This window comes from Cervus elaphus, chromosome 24 (assembly GCF_910594005.1).
Source record: "Cervus elaphus chromosome 24, mCerEla1.1, whole genome shotgun sequence".
NCBI lineage: Eukaryota > Metazoa > Chordata > Mammalia > Artiodactyla > Cervidae > Cervus > Cervus elaphus.
In genome coordinates this window covers 29,227,687-29,253,280 of record NC_057838.1, presented here as the reverse complement: position 1 = coordinate 29,253,280, position 25,594 = coordinate 29,227,687, and the positions used below count along the sequence as shown (strand labels likewise).

At 48.1% G+C, this 25,594-nt stretch overlaps 1 protein-coding gene across 12 annotated transcripts; it reads left to right on the top strand.

The window, feature by feature from the left end:
* The first annotated feature begins 82 nt into the window (after positions 1–82).
* Positions 83–23,800, top strand: TTLL3 (tubulin tyrosine ligase like 3). 12 transcript variants are annotated; one of them, XM_043885982.1, is made up of 13 exons: positions 83–922; positions 1,964–2,127; positions 2,875–2,966; positions 4,100–4,265; positions 4,400–4,497; positions 5,562–5,690; positions 6,417–6,531; positions 7,375–7,467; positions 8,659–8,854; positions 12,076–12,224; positions 15,883–16,126; positions 17,141–17,576; positions 21,950–23,402. In XM_043885982.1, exons 3-13 carry the CDS (start codon positions 2,919–2,921, stop codon positions 22,502–22,504), a joined length of 2,229 nt encoding a protein of 742 aa, XP_043741917.1. In that variant the 5' UTR covers positions 83–922; positions 1,964–2,127; positions 2,875–2,918; the 3' UTR covers positions 22,505–23,402. The 12 variants fall into 12 exon arrangements, with proteins under 12 accessions (XP_043741917.1, XP_043741916.1, XP_043741914.1 ...); XM_043885981.1 differs by having other exon boundaries at positions 4,097–4,265; XM_043885984.1 differs by lacking the exons at positions 83–922; positions 1,964–2,127 and adding an exon at positions 2,141–2,768 and having other exon boundaries at positions 4,097–4,265; positions 21,950–22,385; positions 23,074–23,402.
* The last annotated feature ends 1,794 nt before the right edge of the window (positions 23,801–25,594 follow it).

Sequence of the window (25,594 nt, the reverse complement as noted above, 5' to 3'; positions counted from 1 at the left end):
GGTGGAATTTTCCGATGCAGGACATCTGCCTCTACCTATGCTATGATACTGATCACTAGCCACATGTGGCTATTTAAATTATTACAGTTAAAAATTTTAAAATTTATTGCCTCAATCCCACCAGTGCTCAACACTTAAATGCTACTAATGCCTACCACTTCACATGGTTTTAGATAGAATATTTCCATCATTGCAGAAAGTTCTGTTGGACAGGATGAAATTCTCTTAGCGACACCTTGAAGTGAAGTTAAAAAACACAACTTATGTTTGAGTCCTATTCTTATGAATTTGAGCAAGTTATTTATATTCTGTGCCTCAGTTTCTTAATCTATAAAGTGGAGATGTCAGACACTACCTGCCATTACAAGTAGTGAGTAAACAATGACTGATCTTTCCACCAGCCCAGTATCCAAGCTATTGGTAACTTCCATTATGCTGGTTGTTGGGAGTGACCTTATCCCTGTCTCAGAGAGACTTGGGGGCCAGTGGAAGTGTTGAGTATGTAAATAAAGAGGTGCATTGAAGTGTTTCATGTTCACTAATGGAAGTCAGTGGGAGCCCACAGTGGGGTGTCTTTATGGAAGAGGATGCCAAGAAAAGTTTGAGAAGGGTTGGGCTTTGCTGAGTTTTGAAAAGTTTCTTCTATATGGCCAAAAGGGGTCTCTTGAAACAGGACAAGGTAGTGTTTAAAGGAAGGAGGGGTTGGGGGTGGGGACAACTTGGACTGCTATCATCCCCTTTATGACATTACCTCTGTGACCTGCCCCTCCTGTCTTGCAGAATTAGGTGTGCCCTTCTGTGGGGCACATGGCCATAGCCTAGCTTTACAGTGATTGTTGCCCACGTGAAGGTGCGGTGAAGCTGGACATCCACTAGAGTATGGCAGCTGCTCACTCAACCCTCACAGGACAGCAATGCCTGGGTGAGCCAGCCAGAATTCTAATTTGTCACGGATCCATCTCCCAGGGTTCAGAGCTAAAACCAAATTTGCCGGCTGATCAGAACAGACTGGATGGTCTCCAATCAGCCAGTCCTCTCCTGAAGGCATACCTTTTGTTCCCAAGAGAGAACTTTTGGGACTGCTCAGTCACCAGCCGCAGGGTTGAGAAAGTTAAGGTTGACTAGAGAGGTCTGTGGAGGACCCATCTTCACTTGTGTGAGCCAATCTACCAGTGACTGACAGATCTGGGTTCCTGGACTCTGCTTGAGGGCATTGCTAGAGTTTGCCTCTCACACTGTCCATTTGGTACCTGCCTGACTGATAGGCAGCCCTTATGAGTGATTATATGGACTTATGTTTAATAGTGTTTCTGTTTAAGAGTGGGGCTTTGGAGTCAGACCTGGGTTCCAGGGCTGCCTCTGCTATGCGATTTAAGACAAATTATTTAACATCTTGGAACCGTATTTATCTCACCTGTGACATTTGAGTGTGTAACAGTTTTCGTACTACCTCCAAAAAGGTTGCTTACAGTCTTGTCTTGAGGGCTGTTGCATAACTTGTTTTTTTGGTAGATTGAAACAATGATACTTATTTTCTGTTTCCAAGTGCTGTCTTTTTTTTGGTGGGGGGGCGGTCTGGGGGTTCTGCCCTTTTATTTTCCCCATAATACTGCCCTGGCTTTCAAATCTACCCCCAAGGACCTTACCCAAGCTCCATCTGCCAGGAGCTGCAGATTAGGTCAGCTTCCTTTTAGTTCCCCAGAGTAGTTCTTACCCTCTCTGGGCTGTTGCAGAGACTCCTCTCCCTGGAATGCTGTTCCTCCCTTGGCCAACTCCTCACCAATTTGCATTCAGTAGGTTTCAGTTTAAATGTCACCCCTTCAGAGAGGACATCATTGACCACTTTATCTGAAGTATAAAACACCTGTGTTATTCCTCTGTTGCTTGCTTTTTGTTTCTCTTCACTGGGCAGTAAGCGCCATGAAATCAGGGACCATCTGTAGCTTGTTCTTCTGATCCCCAGCACCTAGCCCACCACCTAGCACGTGGTCTTCGCTGAATACTGTGGAATAACTGAAGCCCCAGGAAGCGCTGGATAAGGAGTCAGGACCCTATTAGAAACTGGCAGGGCAGCCAGTGCTCTATGCTTCCAGCTTCAGTGCCCCATTCATGAAGGGTGTGGGGCAGGTAAGGCCCCGAGTTTGGCCCCGCTGGAAGTAGCCCCCGGAACCGCTACCTGAGGCCTGATTGTGCCAAGGGAATCGTTTCTAAGGCGACAAAAAACTGAGGGCGGGGCCTCAGAACGGAGGGTTGCGGGCCCCCGCAGGGCGCTCCCGCGAGACGCGACTGCGCGCACAGGGGAGGCGGGCTCTGGGGCCCCGGGAATGCGCGCGCGCGCGGCGAGGGTCTTATGCAGGGGCCCACCGCGGCGCTGCTCCTGAGGGCAGGGGAGCTGGGGGCCGCAAAGCAGGACTCCACCGCCTGGTTTCGCCAGGAGAGGGGCCCCGTGTGCACCTGGCCACGGAAGCCGCAGCCGCTCGAGCTCCGCGCCACTTCCCCCGCCCCATGGCCCAGGGCACGCCACTCCGAGTTCCGGCTTCCAGAGGAGGCTCCGGCACACGGCCAAGACTGGGTCTGCAGTCCAGCCTCAGCGCGCCGCCTAGACTGCGCCCTCCAGCCCTCGGCCCACGACAGCCACGCCCAGGGCGCCGAGGATCCCCGCCCCGCTGGGCCCTCGGCTTCCCCGGCCCAGGAGCACGCCCCGCCCCAGGACGGTGAGGCCACTTGCGGCCGCCCTTCCTGGCCCAAGGCGAAGTCTTGGGGCGGACGTGAGAATCCAGGGAACCGGAGAAGAGCGGTAGAGGATAGGCAGCGGGATGAAGGGTGGAGAGAGAAGGGGTGCCTACTCCACGCCCACTCCGCATCTTTCTGCAGGTTCTCTCGTCCTTTGGCGAGGATTCTCCAAGGCGTCTCAACACATGGGCCGGCTCAGAAACGCCAAGATCCACGTGGAGAGAGCTGTCAAGGTCGGAGGGGGTTGGGGGAGGTGCTAGAAAAGGCCTGGAGGGTGGCTCACCCTGCCTCCTTGCACTATATTCTCCCCTGCTTAGAAAATAAAGAAGAAAAAACCTTGATCCCACGCCTGTCTTCAAATACTTCTCCAGTTTTCAACACGCTGTCCACAACCAAAATTCTAGGCAGAATTCAACTACTTTTATCTGGGTTTCAGTCCTCACCCCCCACCACGCTGGGTCCCTATCCTTCACCACTCTCATCAGGAACCTCTCTGGTTAAGGTCACTGGTGACCTCTAAGGAGCCAGATCCACCAGTCAGTCCCTTTTCTTTCCTGACCTTGGTTTGGCACCTGTGTCATTCTGCACCAGCACACCTTTCCTCTTGGCTGTCTGCACACTCCTGCTTTTCCTTTCTCCCTCCCAGGCAGCTACTTTTCAGTTGCCTCTGAAGACTTCCCAGGACATTCCTGTTTCCCTGGATCCCTCTCTACACTTGTCTCCTTGGCTGTGAGTTCAATCTGTCCTGCGCCCTTTTCATTCTCTCTCCAGCCCAGCCTGGCCTCCGTGGATCTAGTCCCCCACTTGATATCTCCATCGAGGGAACATCAAAGCATCTCAAACCCATGTCTTAGACCATACTCTTCATTTTCCTGCCCAGACCTGTTCTTCTCCCTGCTCTTTGGTCTTTTCCATCTCCCAGTTGCTCGGGCCAGGAAATGTGATCTTTCTGTTCCCTCAGTCACACATCTAATCCTAATAGCAAAACTAGTCTCTATTTCCGAAAGGAATTTCAACTCCCACCTTGTTCCCATCTCTGCTGGAGGCACCTAGAGAAACCACAACAGCCTTCTCACTAGTCTCCTTGCTTCCATCCTTGCCATCTGTTTTCCATAGGACAGCAAGCCACATTCAACAGCCTCCAACCATGTCACTCCCTCCCTTCACCTTATTGCTTCACGCTGCTCTTAATATAAAATCCAAGTTCATCCCATTTTTCTACTTGTTTACAGTCTGTTTCTCCTACTAGAATATATAAATTTCATGAAGGCAGAGACCATAGCTGTCTGACTCACCATTATCTCCCCTGTGACCAGCACTTAGGCTATACTTACTGAAAAAGTATTTTTCTGTCACCTTATAGCAGAAGAAGATCTTTATGATCCAAGGTCGCTACCCTGTGATCCGGTGCCTCTTGCGCCAAAGGGGCTGGGTGGAGAAGAAGATGGTCCATCACTTGGGTACCACTTTGCCACAGCCGCACAAGGATCTGGACAGCTCAGTAATGGGTGACAGTGACACGACTGAGGATGGTGAGATATCCCTCCCTTCCCACAGGCTGCTTGAGTCCCTTTTCTTTGGTCCCACTGTCCCAAGGTTGAGGCTTTGATGTGGGGCTGAGGGGCAGGGACCGGGGCCTTCCCACACCTGGGCTCTACATCTACAGAGGATGAAGATGAGGAGGAGGCATTCCGGCCACCACAGCTGTTTGACTTCGATGAGTTATTGGAATTTGATGACCTACATGGGACACATGCTCTGATGGTAAGGATCCAGCGGGCTGGATAGGGATCTGCTTCTTTCAAGAGAAAGCACTAGAGTCCAGCTTGGTGACCCCAGACAAGCCGTTTTGTAAATCTCAGTTTCCCTATCTGTGGTAAAAATGATTGGTTCTCTAAAGCCTAGGTAGGCCAGTGGAGTGGTGAGTGACACAGATAAGGCTGGCCTGGGATCAGGGCTCTTTGCCAGGTTGTATCAGAAGCTGGCACAGTCTCCACACCTGGTAATTTCCCCCTTCCAAATAAAACCCCATCTTCCTCCGTTGTTGGCAAGTGAAGGTTAGAAGGAAGGACTTAAAAAATTTTGAAAGAGGCTGATATGATGATGGGGAGGATATGTGTGTTGAGATCAAGACACTTGGCTTTGAATCTTCGTACCACCACTTTCTGAGTTGAACTATGCCAAACTGCCATTTTTGTATGTCAGGTGAGGTTGAGGACATTCCACATGGTCCAACATTGTGAACCTGGGACAAGTCCCTGAGCCTCAGTCCCCTCATCTGTGAAATGGGGATAATGGTAGCACCTACCACATAGGGTTATGGTGAGGATTAAATGAATCGACATGGAAAGCTTAAGCACAGGGCCTGACACATGGTGTTACTGGTTATCAGTAATCCTTCCTCCCAGAGTTCTAGGAAGGATGGGGAGAGGTGGAGCTCACGAGAAAACTTAGTCACATGCTCTGTAACCATCAGCTTAGAGTCACTGCCCTGCCACTGAGTAAGTCACTAATGGCCGAGACCCAGAACAAGGTGTGGCATTCAGTTGTGGAGTTTAGTCACAGCCTAGGGGCACCTGGTTGAAAGAGCTGCAAGCCAGCCTGCTCTGTTCACCAGTGTGTGCCCCAAAGGGAAGAGATGTCTTTTCTTTTTTTTTGTTTTTGAGATGTCCTTTCATAACTTACAAAAAGATGACATGTGAGCTAGAGGCCCCCTTGGGAGGATCCTCTCTCTCCATTCACCCACCTTGCTCAGCACGGCAGGGAGAAGCTTCCTCAGGCCTTGTGGTGCCCACATCAACCTTCCCTGTCTCCTCCCCTCTCCCCAGTCACGTATGGTTCGGAACGAGATCCCCTACTTCATCTGGACTACTCGTCGGGACATCCTGGACTGTCGCTTCCTCTCCAAGGATCAGATGATAAACCACTATGCTCGGGCAGGCTCCTTTACCACAAAGGTGAGCTCTTCAGAGCGCAGGCATGGCAGCTGCCAACCCCCCAGCTCTTGGGCTGGCAGTCCCTTTTTCTGCTCTCTTTGTCAGTAAGAGTTCTCAGGAGGTGGGGAGGTACGTGGTTCAGTTGGATTTGGACGCACCTGTGTTCAAATCCAACCTGTGCAGCATGTCTGGCACATATAGACACGGTGACTAAAATAGACTCCAGGAGCCAAATGGGGTCTAGAGTAAGAACAAACACCATAGCCAATGACTATGAGCAGGGGGACCCTTCTCTCCTAAGCAGAGACTGGTTGATGGTTGATGGTCTGGCTGATGGTTCTATTATATCTTGTCTTGGTTAAGTGACTTCACCTCTCTGAGCCTCAGGCTCCTCTTCTTTAAATGAGAATTCCAGTAAGACCTATTCTCTAGGGTTATGGCAAGAATGATAGGCTTTATAATTGGGACCTGCTGGTCTATTATTAGTGTGGACTGGGAAGGAGTTCTCAAAGAGGCAGGTATTTAAGGATGCGAAAAGGTGGCTAGAAGGATGCAGGGAATTCTGGGCAGAGGGAACCACATGGGCAGCATGTGGAGGTGGATATGAGCCTAGCAAGTGGGGCAGAGGCTCTGAGCCTGTCCACGCAGCATCCCCTTGAGCTCTCTGGGTGGGTGCCCAGTGTGGAGAGTCCCTTGGAGGCCCCCTGGGCAAGTCCCACCCCACCCCCTCAGCGGCTGACTCCATAGGTGGGTCTGTGTCTCAATCTCCGGAATTTGCCGTGGTTTGATGAGGCTGATGCCGACTCCTTCTTCCCGCGCTGCTACCGCCTGGGGGCTGAGGATGACAAAAAGGCCTTCATAGGTAAGGAGATACCATCCCCATGCCTGGCCCCTCAAGCCAAAGGAGGAGGGCTAAAGCCCTGGCTGGTGTTAGAGAGCAAAGGGCCTCTCTCATGCCGTCATCTACCCCAGCAGATTTCCTTCTCCATCCTCAACCCTCATCTTTCCCGTATGTGCCTCCCTTAATGAGCCCCCTACCTTGGTCACCCCAGACCTCCAGAAGAGCTGACATAGTTTATCTTATTTTCTAGAGCAGGTTCTAAAAGTTAGTCACTTAATTGAGTTTGGAATCCAGAATAAGTTTCAATCCCCTGTCAGATTCCGCTGACTAGATCGGGTTCCAAGTCTAGTTCCAAGAAAAGTTTCTAGACTTTGGGGCTCACAGACAGAGTAGGCTCCAACTCCAGCACACACTCTAAATTCAGGTCAGAATTTGGATCCACATTAGATGCTAGGTTTAAATTAGTCTCCAAATCCTATATAGCTAGGGGCCAAGGTCTGGTTCTCAGGCTAGAATAAGTATCAAAAGTGGATCAGGACATTGTAAGTCAACTATACGTCACATAAAAAAAATAAAAAATCACACACATGCACAATAGGAAAAAAAGGTGGATCAGGAACAGAGGAGGAGAAATCAGACAGGAGAATCACGCAAGATTCTGAAGGTGGAATATGAGCCAAGTCAGGTCAGATTCTGGGGCTCATTCCACAGTGGAAACAGAAGCCAGGTTCTAAGTGGGGTTCTAGAGTCAGAAACAGTAGTCAGGTTCCAGATCCAGAGTGGGGCAGGTCATGATCAGGTTCCGGAACCAGAACAGGCCCGGAGCCTAGGGGCTGAGGAGGGTATCCCCTGCCCCGGGAGCAGAGGACTTCTGGCTGACAGCTGCCCGCAACGTTCTCAAGCTGGTGGTAAAGTGCGAGTGGAAGTCAAACTCTGTCGAAGAAGAAGAGGCCCCAAGTAAGTACTGTGGTCACCTCTGCTCCCCTAACCATTTATCCTCCTACGCAGCACACCTCACCCATCTGTCATGGTATTTTTCTCATCCATCTGCCCATCCACCACCCCTTCCTACCCACTCTTCCGTACATCTCCCCTTCTTTCTGTCCACAGTCTGTTCATCCATCTGCTTCCCTACTTACCCACCCATCTCACATTCACCTACCCATCCACCCATCCATGCATTCATCCTTCCCCCCACTGTTGATCTGTTCATTCACCTCCTTCTGTCAACTCCACACTGCCTATCAATCCACTCCACTTTCCTGCCTATCTACATACTTATGCTTCCACAGACCCACCTCCCATCCATGTACTTCTTTTCCATCCTGCCATCCACCACTTAATCTATCCTCTGGCCCATCCACTCATCATTCTTCTGTCCCACCCACCCACTTAGCCACATGTCTTCTATCTGTTTGTTAATTGACCCACTGCCTCGCTCGGTTCTCCGCTGGGCTTGGCATGTGGCAGAGTGCTCTAGAGAGGACAGACTTAAGAGGACATGGTCCGTCCCTGCCTGTGGGGAGCTCAGATCTGTGAGGAGAGGCAGCAGTAAAACCATGTAGTTTGATGTGGTCTGAGGACCGCTCGTGCCTTGTGACGGGGGACCCAGACAGTCTCTCCCTACTTGTCGGCTCAAGCAGCTGCTGGCCCTTTCCCTTTCTGGACTTAGCTCCCACCTTGCACTTCCTGTCCTGTAGCCCAGAGTTGCCAGAATTCCTCAGGGGTTTGGTGAAATGAGAGGCAGCTCGGCTGTGAGAAGGAAGCCCTGGCTCCTCCCGAGGGACACCTCCCTGGGGCTGTCTCCTGGTGTGTCAGGAGCGGGGCTCAAGGAGCCTCAGGTGTGTCAGAGCCCCCAAGCACAGAGAGGCTGCAGGTGTGTCTGCTGGGGCTCTAGGCGCTGAGATGTTTGGGGACATTGAGGGTGAGCCTCAAATGAATGACAGGTCCTGCACAGTGAGGGGCAAGGGCGAGCACTGGGACCCCAGATGAATTTAGAACAAAGCCCTAGGTGAGTGACAGGTTCCACAGCAGTAGGGGCTGCAGGTGTATTTCAGGTGAAGTCACGGGTAAGTGACAGGCCTTGGGGCAGTGGGAGCCGTGGAGTGTGGGATAGTGACAGCCCCCACCCCTACCCCATCTCTACAGGAGACAAGCAGCCGAGGAAACAGGAGAAAAAGCCAGCGTCGGTGTCCCCAGAGTTTGTGGATGAGGCTTTGTGTGCCTGCGAGGAGCACCTTAACAACCTGGCGCATATGGACATCGACAAGGACGTGGAGACCCCGCTCTACCTGAGCCCCGAGGGCTGGTCCCTCTTTCTCCAGCGCTACTACCAAGTGGTCCAGTGAGTGCCTCTGCAGCCCGGGCCATGGGGCGTGCTCTCAGGCAGCTTTCATGTTCATAGCTGATGGTCAGGGACAGAACCTCTCTGTCGAATGCCCACCGCCCCCAGCTCCTCCCCAAGTCTCCCTGTTTTCATTCACCCACTATTCTCCTTCAGAACCCTCAGGAGTTCTCACTGCCTTCATATCAGGGTCCTGACTACTCTTCCCCAGATCCCCGGTGTAGCATAGTGACTAAAATCATGGCCTGTGCTGTCAGACAGATCTGAGTTCAAGTTCTGCCTGTCCTATTTCCAAGTTCTGTGACCTTGGGAATCTCACTCACCTATCTGATCTTTGCTTTTCTCAAATGTAGAATAGGTTTAAAAATGATGTCTGCCTCAAAGGTAGGATTAGGGTAATTTTTATGATGTGCTCAGCACTGACTCATAGTATTCATTCACAAAGTAAGACTTGTTAAGTCATTTAGGTTTTATCCTAGAAACCAGCATTTCGCAAAGCCTATTATATAGAACACTAGTTCTACATGCTGAAATGGAGTTTATGAAAAAAGGGTTTTGTGGTCAGTCACATTTGGAAAACACTGAGTGGAACAAAGTTAAAATAGGTTTCCTTGACACAGGACTTTTCAGAAGATGGTGTAAACTCCCAAGAGGGACAGAGTATGCAGTGTATCCTGTACTTACGTGACCCCAGCCCCCTGCCCCAAGTATCCTTAGTGGTTGTATTCGCAGGACATTTTGGGGAAAGGTTCTTGAGCAGAGGAAAGGAGTATTGAGACGGGCCTGGGCCTGTTGTAGGGAGATGCTCTTCAGCACAGTATGTAGGAAAAACTGGCAGGAAGAGGGCCTGAAGGCATTTACTGAGCCCTTCCTATGTGCCAGGCATCGTGCCAGACCCAAGAAATGAAGCAAAATCCGTGCCCTCAGGAGCAGACAGCTCAAGCAGGGAGACTTGCAGCAAGTCAGGGGGCGGGCTAAAGGCCTCAGGTGGCGTGATGTTAGAATAGAAACGAACAGGCAGATTTAGTGATTGATAGGGGACACTGAAGAACTAGTAAATGAACTTTGAACGAATGACTTAGCCAGCAAACCCACATCATTGATGAATAACTCATTTGTATCTTTTTTTAAACACTAGAGAATGAAAACTAGGTGATCCCATACTTTCCCCTTAGCTGCCAGAAAACATAAAGCTGCCCTTCTGAAATTAAGAATCACTGGGGGACTTCCCTGGTGGTCCAGTGGCTAAGATTCCAAGCTCCTGATACAGGAGGAAACGGTTCAATCCCTGGTTAGGGAACTAGATTCCACATGCTGCCACTGAAAGAGCCTGCATGCCACAGTGAAAGCAACTAAAACCGAATACAGCCAAATAAATTAAAAATATTAAAAAAATAATGTCAGGACTGAGTTATAATAGTCGGTGGAAATAATGTCAGTCCTTTGCATTTCTGGATGTGGGGCAAGTCGAGGGCTGAAGGAACCTCTCAAAAGCAGGATTAGGAAATTTCCCTGGTCATGCAGTGGTTAAAACTCTGCTTCCAATGCATGGGGTGCAGGTTCAATCCTTGCTCGGGGAACTAAGATCCCACATGCTACATGAAGCAGTCAAAAAAAAAAAAGTTAATTAAAAAAAAAAATCAGGATTACATAAAATATTACCTCATGTAACATTGCACTGAATTGTTAGATCATTAGCATTAATTAAGTCAATATTTATTGCTGCTTCTCAGCTTTTAAAAACAAATCCACAGCTCACCAGCCAGGCTTCTTTTTTCCCCCTCCCCTGACCACCAGATCGACTTTCCACAGAACTGCTGGGTTTTTTACTAAATATAAAATCATACTGTCAGCCTGAATATGCTTTTTCAAATTGCATGTGTCCCTGCCACTGCCATGGACACTTTCCTGGGCCAGATCACAGATTTGCTCAGTAGATTCTTTATGCCACGGCCACAGAAACGTTTCCAGCAAACCTTGTGGAAAAAGAAGAGCCCAGGAATCATGTGTGAAAAAGAGGCCTTGCCGAGACCCCTCCATCTGATTGTCCCTGTTCCCAGCCCTGCCCAGCTGCCACTGCTGTGCCTGCCTTAGTAACGGAGATAAGTTCTCCGTGGCTGGAGACATCCAAGAGGCTCCAGCCTCTTTAATGTCCGAGAGATGTTAAAAGAGAGGTTACCATCTAGCGGAGGCTTCCTTCCTATTCACTCAAAAGAAAAGAAATGGGAGAGTTTGGCTGAGGCCACCATCTGGGATATTTTGTGACTTGGTTTAGTTTGAGGACATTTCGTGTCCTGTAGGGAACAGGTTCCTTTTTGTCCCCGAACTCTTACCCATACAGCCCAGTCGCTGCCAGAGACTTCCTTACTCAACCATTCATTCATTTAACAAACTTCTAGGGAGTACCTAATAAGTGCTGGGGTACTACTTGGGGATGGGAGAATAACAGAGAATAACAACTACAGAAATTATTCCTGGTCTCATAGAGTTTTCATTCCAGTGAGCAGAGACAGGTGGTGACCAAATAAGTGTAGGTGTCAGGTGGTAAGTGATGAGAAGAGAAATAAGTCTAGGAGATGTATGATACAGTTGTGCAAGAAAAGAATTAGATGAGGAAGGGGCCCGCCTATCCACCAGTGTTAGGTTAAAGATTAGGAGAGGAGTGAACCACCAAAAACACTTGTGGATGAAAGATTCAGGCAGGCTAGAGTTTGCATCCTGGCTCAGCCTCTTAACTCAGTGTGTGGCCTTGGGCTCATCCCTTAACCAACCCTGCAAGCTTCAGTTTATACTTCTCTAAGATCGGACCAATAACATCTCCTTGAAGATGGATTAGTGATAATGTATATAAAGCCCTTGGCACAATGCCTGGCATGTAGAGGTGCCTCATCATTTGATGCTGGTATGATTAAATTCTGCCAAAGAGCAGTTTTAATATAATAGAGAGAGAGGTGGCAGAAGGTGGAGTACTGGAGTGGGAGGGGGTACGGTAGGTAGAACGTACCATTCCAGCAGTCAGGGACAGTGCCCTGGGCAGGGTGGATCTGGGGCACAGCCTGAGGGCGGGGGTGGAGGATTGGGAGAGCCCTATCCAGGTCTCGAGGGGAAGTGTGTGACCAAAGCTGGTGGGACCATGGCCAGGGGGCTTGTGTCTCCCCTTGCCTTGTTCACCAGAATGCCCCCAGGCCCAGCCCTGCCCAAGTCCCATCATCTCCCCACAGCGAGGGGGCAGAACTCAGGTACCTCGACACTCAGGTCCAGCGCTGTGAGGACATCCTGCAGCAGCTGCGGGCTGTGGTGCCCCAGATGGACATGGAAGGAGATCGCAACATCTGGATCGTGAAGCCAGGAGCCAAGTCCCGTGGACGAGGTGGGGGTCTGCCCCTGCTTCCCCATACCAGCACCCTACACCCTCCCCAACCAGAGGCTCGGGATGTTAATAGTACAGCCTCTGTTGGAGCCAAACTGCCTAGGTTCGAATCCCAGCTCTGCTACTGATACACATTGTGACCTTGAGGAAGTTATATCACCTCTTCGAACCTCAGTTCCCTCATCTGCGAGGGTTGATGATAATACCTCCTGTGAGGCCAGAATTAAATAAGGTAGTGCATGTACCACTCAGCACAGTGCCAGGCACAGGAGCCACCCCATGAATGCTGGCTGCTGTGATGACAGTAGGGCTTCCCTAGCAGCTCAGCAGTAAAGAGTCCGCCCGCCGATTCAGGAGATAATGGGTTCAGTCCTTGGGTCGGAGAAATCTGCTGGAGAAGGAAATGGCAACCCACTCCAGTATTCTTGCCTGGGAAATCCCATGGACAGAGGAGCCTGGCGGGCTACAGTCCATGGCTTCGCAAGAGTTCAGACACGACTTAGCGACTAAACAGCATGATGATGATGCCAGCGCGTCCTCTCCTGCCCTGAGAGTTTAGGTTAACGCTTTAGGCAGGCCTGGTGGTACTCACTGCCGTTACTTGTTGTCTAAGGGCTCTCCGATTTGACTTAGGCATCCTTGTATGGTGTGGAACAGTGGTTTAAGGGTGTGGATGCTGAGAATCAGACTTCCTCAGTTCAAACCCAAGCTCTGCTCCCTAATATTTGAAAGAGCTGGGGTAGGTTAATTAACCTCTTCTGTGCCTCATTTTCATCCTTGGTAAAATGAAGCCAGTAATACCTACCCAAGAGGATTACATGAGTACAACATGGAAAGTGCTTTGATCCTATGCTTTTAGAGTAACTGCTATGTAAGTGCTGTTATTTTTAGCCACTATGTTGACTGCTCGGCATGAATGGAACTGAACAGGGCACCCAGCAGGCTGGGATGTTGCATTAGCCCAGCCTTTAAAAGATCGTTAAGGACTTCTGAGATATAAAAAAAACAGACTTTTGGCAGCAGATCACTTCACATACTGCCCTTGGGAGAATTTGTTCGTGTCCTAGTGAAGCTGTTGCAGCTTCACATGCTGTGGGACACTCTCTTGGGATGTTTCTCTAAAACTAGCATCACAGTCTTTTCTTCTTCTGTCTTGGAAATTGTTTTGTTGGTTTTTTCCAGGATTGAAAATACATATTTGTTATTTTTTTTAAAAAAAGATAAGACAGTACAGAGAAGTGGAAGAAACCAAGGGTGCCTTTGATTTCACTGAGATAACTACTGTTTACCTTGTGGTGTGTTTCTGTACTTGGGTCTATGCATGTTGGGTGTATGTGTGTTTTATTCTACATAAGAGCATACTACTCTGTAGCTTCCTTTTTTCATTATTTATCTTTCCATATCACTGAGTATCACTTGTTTTCACCTTTATTATTTCTTAATAGATCTTAGAGGTCATTCCATTTCAGTACATCTAGATCTGCTTCCCCCTCACCCCCATTTTTAGTTTATTGTTATAGTCACTTTCAAACATACACAAAAGCATAGAGAACAATACAGTGAATTCCAGTGTATTTCAATGTTTTCTCTCCATTTTTAGTAAAACTTAATTGAAATATGTATACAGTCCATTGACAAGGGTACACATTGTGAATATACAATTCAGTGAATTGTCACATAGAGAACACACTCGTGGAAACAGCACCCAGATTATGAAATAAAACATTACCTTTACCCTAGAGGGCCCCGTGCTACCTCCTGGTCTCTGCCTCCCTGCAGTGGAAGCCCTTATTCTGACTTACAATACCAAGGATTAGTGTTGCCTGTTTTTGAATTTTATATAAAAGTACAGTATATACTTTCCTACCTCATTCTGTCTTACAGCTGCACAGTCTAATCTTATTTATATATACTCTCATGGTTTTACTTAATCCTTTTCTGTTGGATATTTAGATAGCCATCAGTTTTTTCCCTATTTATTTGATTATTGATTGGTTAATTGCTGTTAGCAACACTGATGAATATCTTGTGCAGACATCTTTCCATTTATAGTAGCTTTTCCACTTATTTCTTTAGGATAAATTCCTAAAAATGAAATTGCTGGGTCAGAGGTCATGAACAGTCTCAATCTGTGGCTACACAAGTCATCATGATATTGGGAATCTTAGTAATCACTCTGGGCTTTAGAGAAAGAATCTGGCCTGGGAACCAAGAACAAGTTGTTCTGTGCCATTGGCAGGCAGTCAGACTGTTTGGAGGACCAAGCAGTGAAGAAATAAGATTGATTTGTGAGTGTATGTGTTTGTTTGCAGTGTGATTCTTACTGTAGACCCTTGAACAACATGAATGAACTGCATGGGTCCACATATATGCAGATTCTTTCACTTTGTACCTACGTTAGTAGTACATGGGAGAAGGCAATGACACCTCACTCCAGTACTCTTGCCTGGAAAATCCCATGGACAGAGGAGCCTGGCAGGCTGCAGTTCATGGGGTTGCTAGAGTCGTACACGACTGAGTGACTTCACTTTCACTTTTCACTTTCATGCACTGGGGAAGGAAATGGCAACCCACTCCACTGTTCTTGCCTGGAGAATCCCAGGGACGGGAGAGCCTGGTGGGCTGCCGTCTATGGGGTCGCAGAGTCGGACACGACTGAAGCGACTTAGCAGCAGCAGCAGCAGCAGCAGTACTACATGATCTATGGTTGAATCTATGGATGCAGAAGCATGGATATAGAGGACTACTGTAAAGTTATACAATAATTTTCAACTGTTTAGAGGGTTGGCATGCCTAATCCCTGTGTTGTTCAATGGTCAGCTGTATTTATCAGCATTAAAACGCCTTATTAGCATAAGATGCTTAACTTCACTTGTTACAAAACAGATAAAATAAGATACCATTCTACCTAGGAGAATGGCAAAAATAAATCATCAACAGTGTTGGTAGTATGTGGGCAAACATACAGTCTCATACACTCTTACTTGAAGTGCAAATTGATAGAACATCTTTGTTCTGTAAAGTGAAAAAATGCACATACGCTTTGAGCCAGCAAATCTATAACTAGAGATATTTTTTATAGGTAATTAATAATTATGATGAGTTAACATTTACTGAATGCTCACCAAGTGCCAGGCACTGTTCCAGTCCCTTAGGATGTTTAAATGCATAGAATGCTGTGCAACTGAGGCAGACACAGACTCTCCCATAACTTGTGTGTCCATCCATAGCACCTGGAAGCAGCACCTGGCTTCTTTGGAGCAGGAAATGTGTGTGTGTGTTTTTTTTAATTGTGTACCCTTTTGTACTGTCTACTTTTTGCCTGTGCTCTTTTATATTCTGTTAGTTATTATGAAAAACTAAGCAAAGTCATACATGTATATGGTTTTAAAAAGGCCCAATACTGTTTAAATTTTTATATGTATATATATATATATATATATATATTCCTTTCCATAATCAAAACTGGTTAATTTAAAAAAAAAATCCTTGGCAGATTATCAGCTTTCCCAAAGGGAACATGGAGAAAGGCAGGCTTACCCACTCAGGCCTATCAATCCTTAGGGGATGTGCGCTTAGGAGGAACTGTTCATAGTCCCCTAGCCCATCTCCCAGCCAAAGCCTGGCTTGATCCCTAACCAGCCCTGTTTCCCCCTAGGTATCATGTGCATGGACCACCTGGAGGAAATGCTGAAGCTGGTGGACTGCAACCCCATGATGATGAAGGACGGCAAGTGGGTGGTGCAGAAGTATATCGAGCGGCCCTTGCTCATCTTTGGCACCAAATTTGATCTGAGACAGTGGTTCCTGGTGACCGACTGGAACCCACTTACCGTGTGGTTCTACCGTGACAGCTACATCCGCTTCTCCACACAGCCCTTCTCCCTGAAGAACCTGGACAAGTGAGCCCCCCACCCTCAGTCCCCTCAGTCCCAGGAGCTCCTAATCTAGTCGGGGAGCTGGCAAGGAACAGTACTTCCAGTGCAGTGCTGGGCTCCAAACACAGCCTCTGCAGGCAGGCAGGTCCGTCATCCATCCACCCATCCTTCCACCCAGCAGATGCCTACGGCACATGTACCGTGTGCCATTCACTGTTCTAGGCACTTGGGACACAGTAGTGAATGAAATGAACCCAGCCCTCAAGAGTTCACATTCCAGCAGGGAGAAACAGACAAGCTGTGAACATAATCAATAAAATCATCAGTGGGTTAGAAGGTGATACGTGTTATGGAGAAAAGATATAGAGCAGGGTCAAGGGGGCTCAGGAGAAATAGAGAGGCAGCATTCACTTGGGGTGGAGAGGAAGCCTGTTGAGCCCTGGATTCAAGTTCCTTCTTTGCAGCTTCCAAGCTCTATGACTTGGGTCAAGTGAAACCCTGTTTAAGCTTCAGTCACCACCATCTGTAGAATGGAGCCAGTAACATGGAGCTCATAGCTGTCAGTTAACTGCGTGCTGCATGTGACGAATGCTAAGCACTTCATGTATATGACCTCAGACGTTCATGAAAACCTGGCCAAGTGGGTAGTGTTACTACCTCCATCTTTTACATGCTGAGAGGAGCACGCAGCTTAAATGAGTTATATAAAATTTTACCAGTCAGTGATGAAGACAGGACTTGAGCACCTGTCTTGGTGGTTACGGGCCCCGTACTCTGAGCTACCTTCTTCCAGGCACTGGGAGAGTTAACTGTGACCCTGTCACAAAGCACTTCACCCTGTGGGCCCGTACCTAGGACCCTCAGAGAGGCCCTGAGCACAGACTGGTAGCGGCCCTAGAAGACGGCAGTGAGGATTTTGTCAGCTCACGCTGCACAGTGCAGTGTGCGCGGGGCTGGTTCTGGGGCTTGCCTGCCCCCCAGCGTCTGGGCGGGTGGGGCACGGGGAGCCGGCCCTCAGCTCCCCGCTCTCTGTCCTAGCTCTGTGCACTTGTGCAACAACTCCATCCAGAAGCACCTGGAGAATTCATGCCACCGGCACCCGCTGCTGCCCACAGACAACATGTGGTCAAGCCAGAAATTCCAGGCCCACCTGCAGGAGACGGGGGCCCCGAACGCCTGGTCCACGGTCATGGTGCCCGGCATGAAGGCCGCCGTGATCCACGCCCTGCAGACCTCCCAGGACACCGTGCAGTGTCGGAAGGCCAGCTTCGAGCTCTATGGTGCTGACTTTGTGTTCGGTGAGGACTTCCAGCCCTGGCTGATCGAGATCAATGCCAGCCCCACCATGGCACCCTCCACGGCTGTCACTGCCAGGCTCTGCGCCGGTGTGCAGGCCGACACCCTGCGTGTGGTCATCGACCGGCGACTGGACCGCAACTGTGACACAGGGGCCTTCGAGCTCATCTACAAGCAGGTGAGGTGGCCAGGCCCAGGCGGGACCCAGGGAGGCCTCCCCATAGTAAAGCTCAGGGCTCTGCAGTCACACAAACCCGGTTTGGGTCCTGGTCTTGCCACAGTGAGTGGGTACAGACACTCCACCCTCTTGAGCCTCCATTTCCCTGTCTGTAAGATGGTCATGCTGTTACCATCTTTCTCCTGGGGTTTGGTGGATGAAATGAGTTAGTGTGTTGGATAATATTTCTAGAGGCTGGTAGCATACTCTTAGAAGCATAGACTCTGAAACCGTCCTGGGTTCAAATCCCTGCTCAAATAAATAACTCCTGTTCCATGAGGTTCCAGTAAAACAGCAGCCCTCAAAATTATAGAAGCCCTGCTGTTAACCAGAAGGCCGTGCAGCTCTGTCTTTTCACTCAAAATGTGTTCAAGACTGAATCTTGAGACCTATAGGTATTCTCTTGGGATGCTTAGAAGATGTGTAGCTGCTTTAAAGGGCCTAATAGGCATGGCTTGGATTTCTCTGAAGTTTTCTGTTTGTTTTTGTCTTTTTAGATATCACTGACATACAACATTGTTAGTTTCAGATGTACAACATAACAGTATTTGTATATATTGTGAAAAGATCACCACCATAGGTCTAGTTAACATATATCATCAAACAGTTACAAAAATTTTTTTTCTTGCACGAGAACTTTTAAGATCTACTTTCTCAGCAACTTTCAAATATACAACATTATTAACTATAGTCATGATTCTAAACATGACTTATATATTTGTAACTGAAAGTTTGTAATTTTTTATTCCCTTCACCCATTTTGCCCACCCATCTGTTCACTGTATCAGAGCTGTCTGTTCTCTGTATCAGTGAGTTCAGTTTGTTTTTGATTTTAGATTCTGCATATAACTGAGATCATACGGTATTTGTCTTTCTCTGACTTATTTAACTTAGCATAATGCACCCATGGTCTGTCCACGTTGTTGCAAATGTCAAGATTTCATGATTTTTATTTACTTTTTTGGCTGCACCACATGGGATCTTAGTTTCCCAATCAGGGACCAAACCGATGCCCTTGCAGTTCCCCAACCAGGGGCCAAATCTGTGCTCCTTGCAGTGGAAGCGTGAAGTCTTAATCACTGGACTGCCTGGGAAGTCCTGAGATTTTCTTCTTTTTAATGACTGAGTAATGTTCCATCATATAGTTATATATACACATTTTCTCTGTTCATCTGTCAGTGGATGCTTAGGTCACTTCCATGTGTTGGTTATTATAAATAGAGCTGCCGTGAATATGGGCTTACAGATATCTTTTCAAATGGTTTTTCATTTTCTTTGGGTAAATACCCAGAAGTGGAATTGCTGGATCATATGGTAGCTCTGTCATTAACTCCTTGAGGAACATCCATAGTGTTTTCCATAGTGGGCACACCAAGTTACCTTCCCACCAACCTGCACAAAAGTTCCCTTTTCTTTACATCCTTGCCAACCCTTGTAATTTTTTGTCTTTTGGATGACAGCCATTCTGACAGGTGTGAGGTGATATCTCTTGTGGTCTTGATTTGCATTCCCCTGATGATTAGTGATGTTGAGTACCTTTTCATGCACCTGTTTCATGTATCTGTATGTCATCTTTTGAAAAATGTCTACTCAGATCCTCTGCCCATTTTTTAGTCAGATTGTCTTTATATATTTTGGGGACTTCCCTGGCAATCCAATGGTTAAGACTTCACACTTCACTGCAGGGTGTGTGGGTTTGATCCCTAATTGGGAAAACTAAGATCCTGCATGCTTCATGGCATGGGGGGAAAAAAAGATTGTCTTTATATCTTTATATGTTATTAACCTCTTACAAGTGATTTGCATTTTCTCCCATTTGGTAGGTTGTCTTTTGGTTTTTGTTGATTTCCTTCGCTGTTCAGAAGATTTTTAGTTTCTTTATTTTTGCTTTTGTTGCCAAATCCAAAAAATCATTGCCAAGACTGAGTTAAGGAACTTCCTGGCTGTTTTCTTCTAGGAGTTTTATGGTTTAAGGTCTTATGTTCAAGTCTTCACTCCATTTGAGCTGATTTTTCTGTATGGTATAAGATAGTGATTCGGTTCTTTCTTTTGCATGTGGCTGTCCAGTTTTCCCAACACCATTTATTAAGTGACTGTATATTCATGCCTCCTTTGTCATGACTTAATTGACCACAAATGTGTGGATTAATTTCAGGGGTTTTAATTTTGTTCCGTTGATCTGTGTGTCTGTTTTTATGCCAATATCATACTGTTTGATCACTATAACTGTGCAATACATTGATTTGGCCAAAAAGTTCATTTGAGTTTCCATATGTGCTTGCGGGGGGCGGGGCGGGGGGGAACTGAATGAACTCTTTGGCCAACTCAATAGTTTGAAATCGGGAAGTGTGATGCCCCCAGCTTTGTTCTTTCTCAAGATTTCTTCAGCTATTCGGAAGTCTTGAGTGATTCCATACATCTTTGGCGATTGATTTTTCTATTTTTGTGAAAAATGTCATTGGAATTTTGATAGGAATTGCATTGAATCTATAGATTCCTTTGGGTGTTATTTATTTGTGTCATCTTCAGTTTCTTTCATCAGTAGTGTACAGGTCTTTCACCTCCTTGGTTAAATTTATTCCTGGTATTTTATTTTCTTTGATGTTCTTTAATCTCTTTAAGTTAGAACAGCCCCACTGCTTTTTTCTCCACCCATATTTGGATCTTTTGAAGGCACAGACTGGTTGTTTTATGGAACTGTCTCACATTCTGGATTTACCTGATTGTTTCCTCATGGTGGTGTTTAACTTCTGTTATCTGAATGTCCTATAAACTAGAAGTTAGGTCACACAGCTTGATGAGGTTCAGATTACACATTTTGTCAAGAGCACTTGAGAGGTGATACTGGGTGCCTCCTACAGCATCACAAGGCACCCATTGTCAGACTGTCTCGTGATTGGTGATGCTAAGTCTGACCATGCGGTTAAGGTCATGCTATGAGATCTCTGCATGGTAAGTTGCATCCTTCGCTTTGCAGTGATCATTTGCTTTGTAAGATGATTCTTTGGCAGTGTGCAGATGACACATTTTCCTGTCATCCTTTTCACCTACTTGTTTTGATTCTTGCCTATTCTGTTAGAGTCACAGAATGGTACATTGCTATTTCTATCATTCTTTCTGCATTTATGAGCTGAGATTCTTCCATAAAGGTGAGCTTTTCTGTATTAGCTGGGCTTCCCATGAGCTCTGATATCTGTTATTTTTTTTAATTGAAGTATAGCTGATCTACAGTGTTTTATTAATTTTTCTATACAGCAGAGTGATTCAGTTATACATATACATACATTCTTTTTCATATTCTTTTCCTTTATGATTGATCCAAGGATACTGAATATAGTTCCCTGTGCTATACAGTAGGACATTAATATCTGTAAATTTTTAAAATACTTATTTATTTATTAGGCTGCATCATGTCTTAGTTGTGGCATGTGGGATCTTCATTATTTTCATTATGTCTTGCGGATCTTTTGCTGCAGGGCACAGATTCCTAGCTGTGGCGTGCAGCCTCAGTGGTTGCGGTCCAGGGGCTTCGTTGTTCCATGGCAGGCGGAATCTTAATTCCTTGACCAGGGATTGGACCCGCGTCCCCTGAATTGCAAAGCAGATTCTTAACCACTAGACCACCAGGGACATCTCCTGATATCTGTATTTTTAACAAGCTCCAAATGACACTGATGTTTAGATAGGTTCTAATGAGGATCTGTTGATGACATGGAAAACCCCTCAGCCTAGCTCTAGGTTAACAGGAGTGTTCCTAGCAAGATACAGGGGCTCTTCTGTGTCCAGTGCAGGAAGTACAGCTCGGCTTAATAGGAACCGAACATGGTCCATTCTCTCTGCCTCCCTCTGTATATTTGCAACTTCATTCTCTCCACAGAATGCTTTCTTTAAGGTTCTGCTTCCCTTGGTTCAGACGAGAATTTAGGCAGGCTCCAGGCCTCTTATCTGTCTGGGTGTTGTAATTCACATGCTCTCAGCAAAGAATCTGGCTCATCTCAGGAAGCTGTCCATTGACAGCAGCCGGTGGAGGAGAACACACACATTCCCAGCCTGGGAGTTGAGGAGGGCAGCGGGGTGGAGGGGTGGAGGTGGGGGCCTGGCTAAGACCACCCCCAACTCCGCTGGTTTATTCATCTCAGGGGCTCTGTAACCCTCCAAGTACTGATTCAGACCCCTTAGAGGACAGAGACGGGCTTTGCATTTCTCAGCCCAGAAATGTCTCCTGACCAGGTGCCCCAGAAGTTAATTCCATCTACCCCTGCCCTAAGTCTTTCTAGACCTAGGATTCTAGCACCACGGTCTGAGCAGGCCTTGTCTCCCCTTCTTCCCCACAGCCTGCCGTGGAGGTGCCCCAGTATGTGGGTATCCGGCTTCTAGTAGAGGGCTCCACCATCAAGAAGCCCCTGGCGATGTGTCACCGGCGGATGGCGGTCCGCCCAGCCCTCCCTCACCTGCTGGCCCCGAGAGGCCCTGGGGAAAGCAAGGACTCAGGAAGCCCCGCCCACAGGTCAGCTTCTAGGAAAGTTGCTGGGGCCAGAAGCCTGGGGCACACTGAGAAGCCAGATCCCACTGCCACCACCTCAGCCCCTGGAAAGGGGAAGAAAGGCAAGGCGAGAAGTGCCACAGCCCAGGGCCGCCCCAGTCTCCGGAAGTGGGACACCCCCAGCACGAGGATGGGCTGCCTTTTTACCATGACCTTAGCTAGCAGGGACAGGCATCCCCACTCTTTGAACAGATCGCCATTGAGTCTGAAGAACCCGCAGGCCCTGAGTAAGACCCTTCCCCCCAAACACCCCAGGGCCTCAAGACAACATTTCCCTGTTCTCCAAGCCCCTCCTGACCACCTGGGTTTGCCCCCACCCACAGCCCCACCAGAGAGTCACCGGTAGTAAGTAAAAGCCACTGCTTACAAAGTATTTTTAAAAACTGCACGACTGAATGACTGTGATCCACCGCCCACAAAGTAGTCACGTGGCGAGGCAGCTGTACTCATTTTGAAGATGCCAGGCTCAGTCCCAGGTTGATCTCACTCCAGAGCCTCAACTTTTCCTGCTGCAGTATTCTGTCTCTGCTGCCGTGCAAAGTTGCCTCTGGGGGAAAGGAACTAATATCTGTACAGCACAAAACAGTTTAAACTGTGTCACTACCGGACCAGCTCCTTTAGTTCTCACAGCCTAGTGAGGGAGGTGCTATGATCCCCATTTTCCAGCCGGGGTATCAGGAAGTGTAAGGAAGTTGCCCGAGGTTGCACAGCTCAGAAGGGGCAGAGCTGGGATGCAGACCCAGGTCTGTTGGACTTCATGGCCTGTGTCCTTCCCATGGCCTCTGGAGAAGGAACGGGGTGGGCTCCATCTGCCCTCATCTCCCCCTGCCTCCCCGCCCTCCACGCACACCTCGAGGGGCAGCTGGTCAGCCTCAGCCCCTCCCCAGCCCCTCACGGCCCCTCTTGCTCCCACAGCCCCTTACCACTTCACAAGCCTCCACAGCAAGGCCCAGCTGCCTACTCCCCATGTGCCCTGGCCCCAGGGGCAGGTCCTCAGACTACAGCACAGCAAGCTGGCGGGCACTAAGGCCCTGTCAACCACAGACAAGGCCTTGATGACTCTACCAACCGCCAAGGTTTTGATTTCCCTCCAACCTAACCCTGAGCTCAAGCTGGCACCCAACGCCCTGAAACCAAAAAAGGTGGGCCTCAAACCGTGACCAGTATCCCGCTGGGCAGTGCTGGCTACCCGGGTCAGGGCTGGAGGGCACAGGCAGAGGGTAGCCCCCAGGCTGGCCTGTGCCCCAAGGGAAGGGCTTGCATCCCTCAGGACCCCCTTCCCAAACAGATTCCTGATCATCTCTCCTCCTTCTCCCCTCCTTTCACACGGAGGCTCTTGCTCCCCAGCACCTTCATGGTCCCCACTTTGGAAGTAATGTGTGGTCTCAACCCTTTGAAGACGGAACTCTTCCTAGCATCTATAGGAAGAGCAAGACCAAAGGCAAATGCAAGGCCAGACTCTGTGACAGACCAAAGGCCGAGACACACCTCGTGACGACACGGAGCCTTCCAGGACCCCTGGCCCTTATCACAGAGCGGGGTTTGGAGGGCATAAAGGACACGTGGCCACAGAAGCACTTGCTTCCATCATCACCGCCCTTACCCTGGATGCAGCGCCAAATAAAAAAGAGCAAATGAAGTCTTCAAGGCTTGGCTCCTTTTCTATTGGAGGGTGAAGAGAGGGTATAGTGTGACCCTGTACTCCAAGGCCCAGGAAAAGAGCCAGAGGCTGTCAGCATCTCCCCCCCCAAGCACAGCCCCGCACTCCCACCCAGCGACAACAGGAGACTCAGCCGAGAAGAGTGGACCTTGCCAAACCCCAGCCCCTCTCCTGAGGGAGCGGGCCCATCCCTTCCTCTGCAAGGGGCCAAGGTCACCTCAAAAGGAAATACCCAACAAGCCCCTCTCATCTGAAAAAAGCTCAACATTCTTTAGTTATAATGGGTTGAATGTTGGTATGTCTTCCTATAACCTGTGTGGATATGTCTATTTGGAAAAAAAGGTCTTTGCAGATGTAAGTTAAAGTACAGATTTTGAGAAGAGATCATCCAGATGGGGCCTCAATCCAATAACAAGTGTCCTTACAAGAGACTGAAGAGAAGACAATAGAGGAGGAGGCTGTGTGGAGAGAGGCAGAGGTTGGTGTGATGCGGCCACAAGTCAGAGGGTGCTTGAGCCACCAGAAGCTGGACGAGGTAAGGAAAGATTCTCCCGTAGAGCCTTTGGGTAGAGGACAGCCCTGTCAACACCTTGATTTTGGACTTCCGGCCTCTAAAACTGGGGGAGAGAATCTATTTTGTGCTATTTTAAACCATTCAGGTTATGGTAAATTTTTTTTTTCTTTCCTGTTTTTTGGCCGTGCTGTGTGGCACACGGGATCTTAGTTCCCCGACCAGGAATTGAACCCATGCCCCCTGCCGTGGAAGTGCAGTATCTTAACCATTGGACCTCCAGGGAAGTCCCCAGGTTGTGGTAATTCATTGCAGCGGCCCTAGGAAACTCACACACTAGTCAAATCAAGATAAATACACTCTGATGCAGAAATTATTGCACGGCTGAATGAGAAAACGCAGACAGGCAGACCCACAGCAGCACTGTGGTCACAGCGACGACCTAAGTGTCCATTAACGTTGGTGGATAGACTGCAAGCCCCAGCATTCCAACTCCATGCCACACAATGGATGCATTTCCCAGGGTGGAGCGAGAACAAGTCACAAAAGGATATATACAACACAGTTCCATTCCACAGGAGTTTGAGAAACAAGCAAAACAAAATACATTTTTTAGGGATGCATGTATATGTGGTAACACTTTAAAAAAACAGACAAGGAAAGAATTCTCTCAAGTCAGGGGGAGTGGTTTCCAACTGTGACTATACAATAGTGCCCATTCTGGAGCTTTTAAAAAAAAACGACATCTCCATCCCAGACTGGTAAAAGTATCTTAGGGGTGTAGTCAGGGGAGGCATGGGGATTTTTTTTTTTTAAGCTTTCCGAGGGGGCAGGGTAGAAGGTTCTAATACAGGGCCAGGGTTGAGAACGGCTGTGTTCCAAAATAGGAGAAAGATGCCTCTGTTTTGTGCCAAGTGGTTATGTGAGTGTCACCTGCCAGTTATTCTTTAAATCACAGAGATGTTTTACGCACTCTTATGTTTGATATGTTACATGGTTTTTTAAAGTAAAAGATCTAACATCTAAATGAGTAGTCAAATTCATGGAGACAGAGAACAGTGGCTACTGGGGCTGAGATGGGTAGGGGATGGGCAGCTGGTGTTTAATGAAAACAGAGTTTCCGTTTGGGTGGACGAGAAAGTTCTGCAGTTAGATGCAGAAGATGGTTGCACCACCATGTGAATGTACTTAATGCCACTGAACTATACACTTAAAAATAGTGAAGATGGTAAAGTCTACTAAGTGTATTTTAGCACAAATTAAAG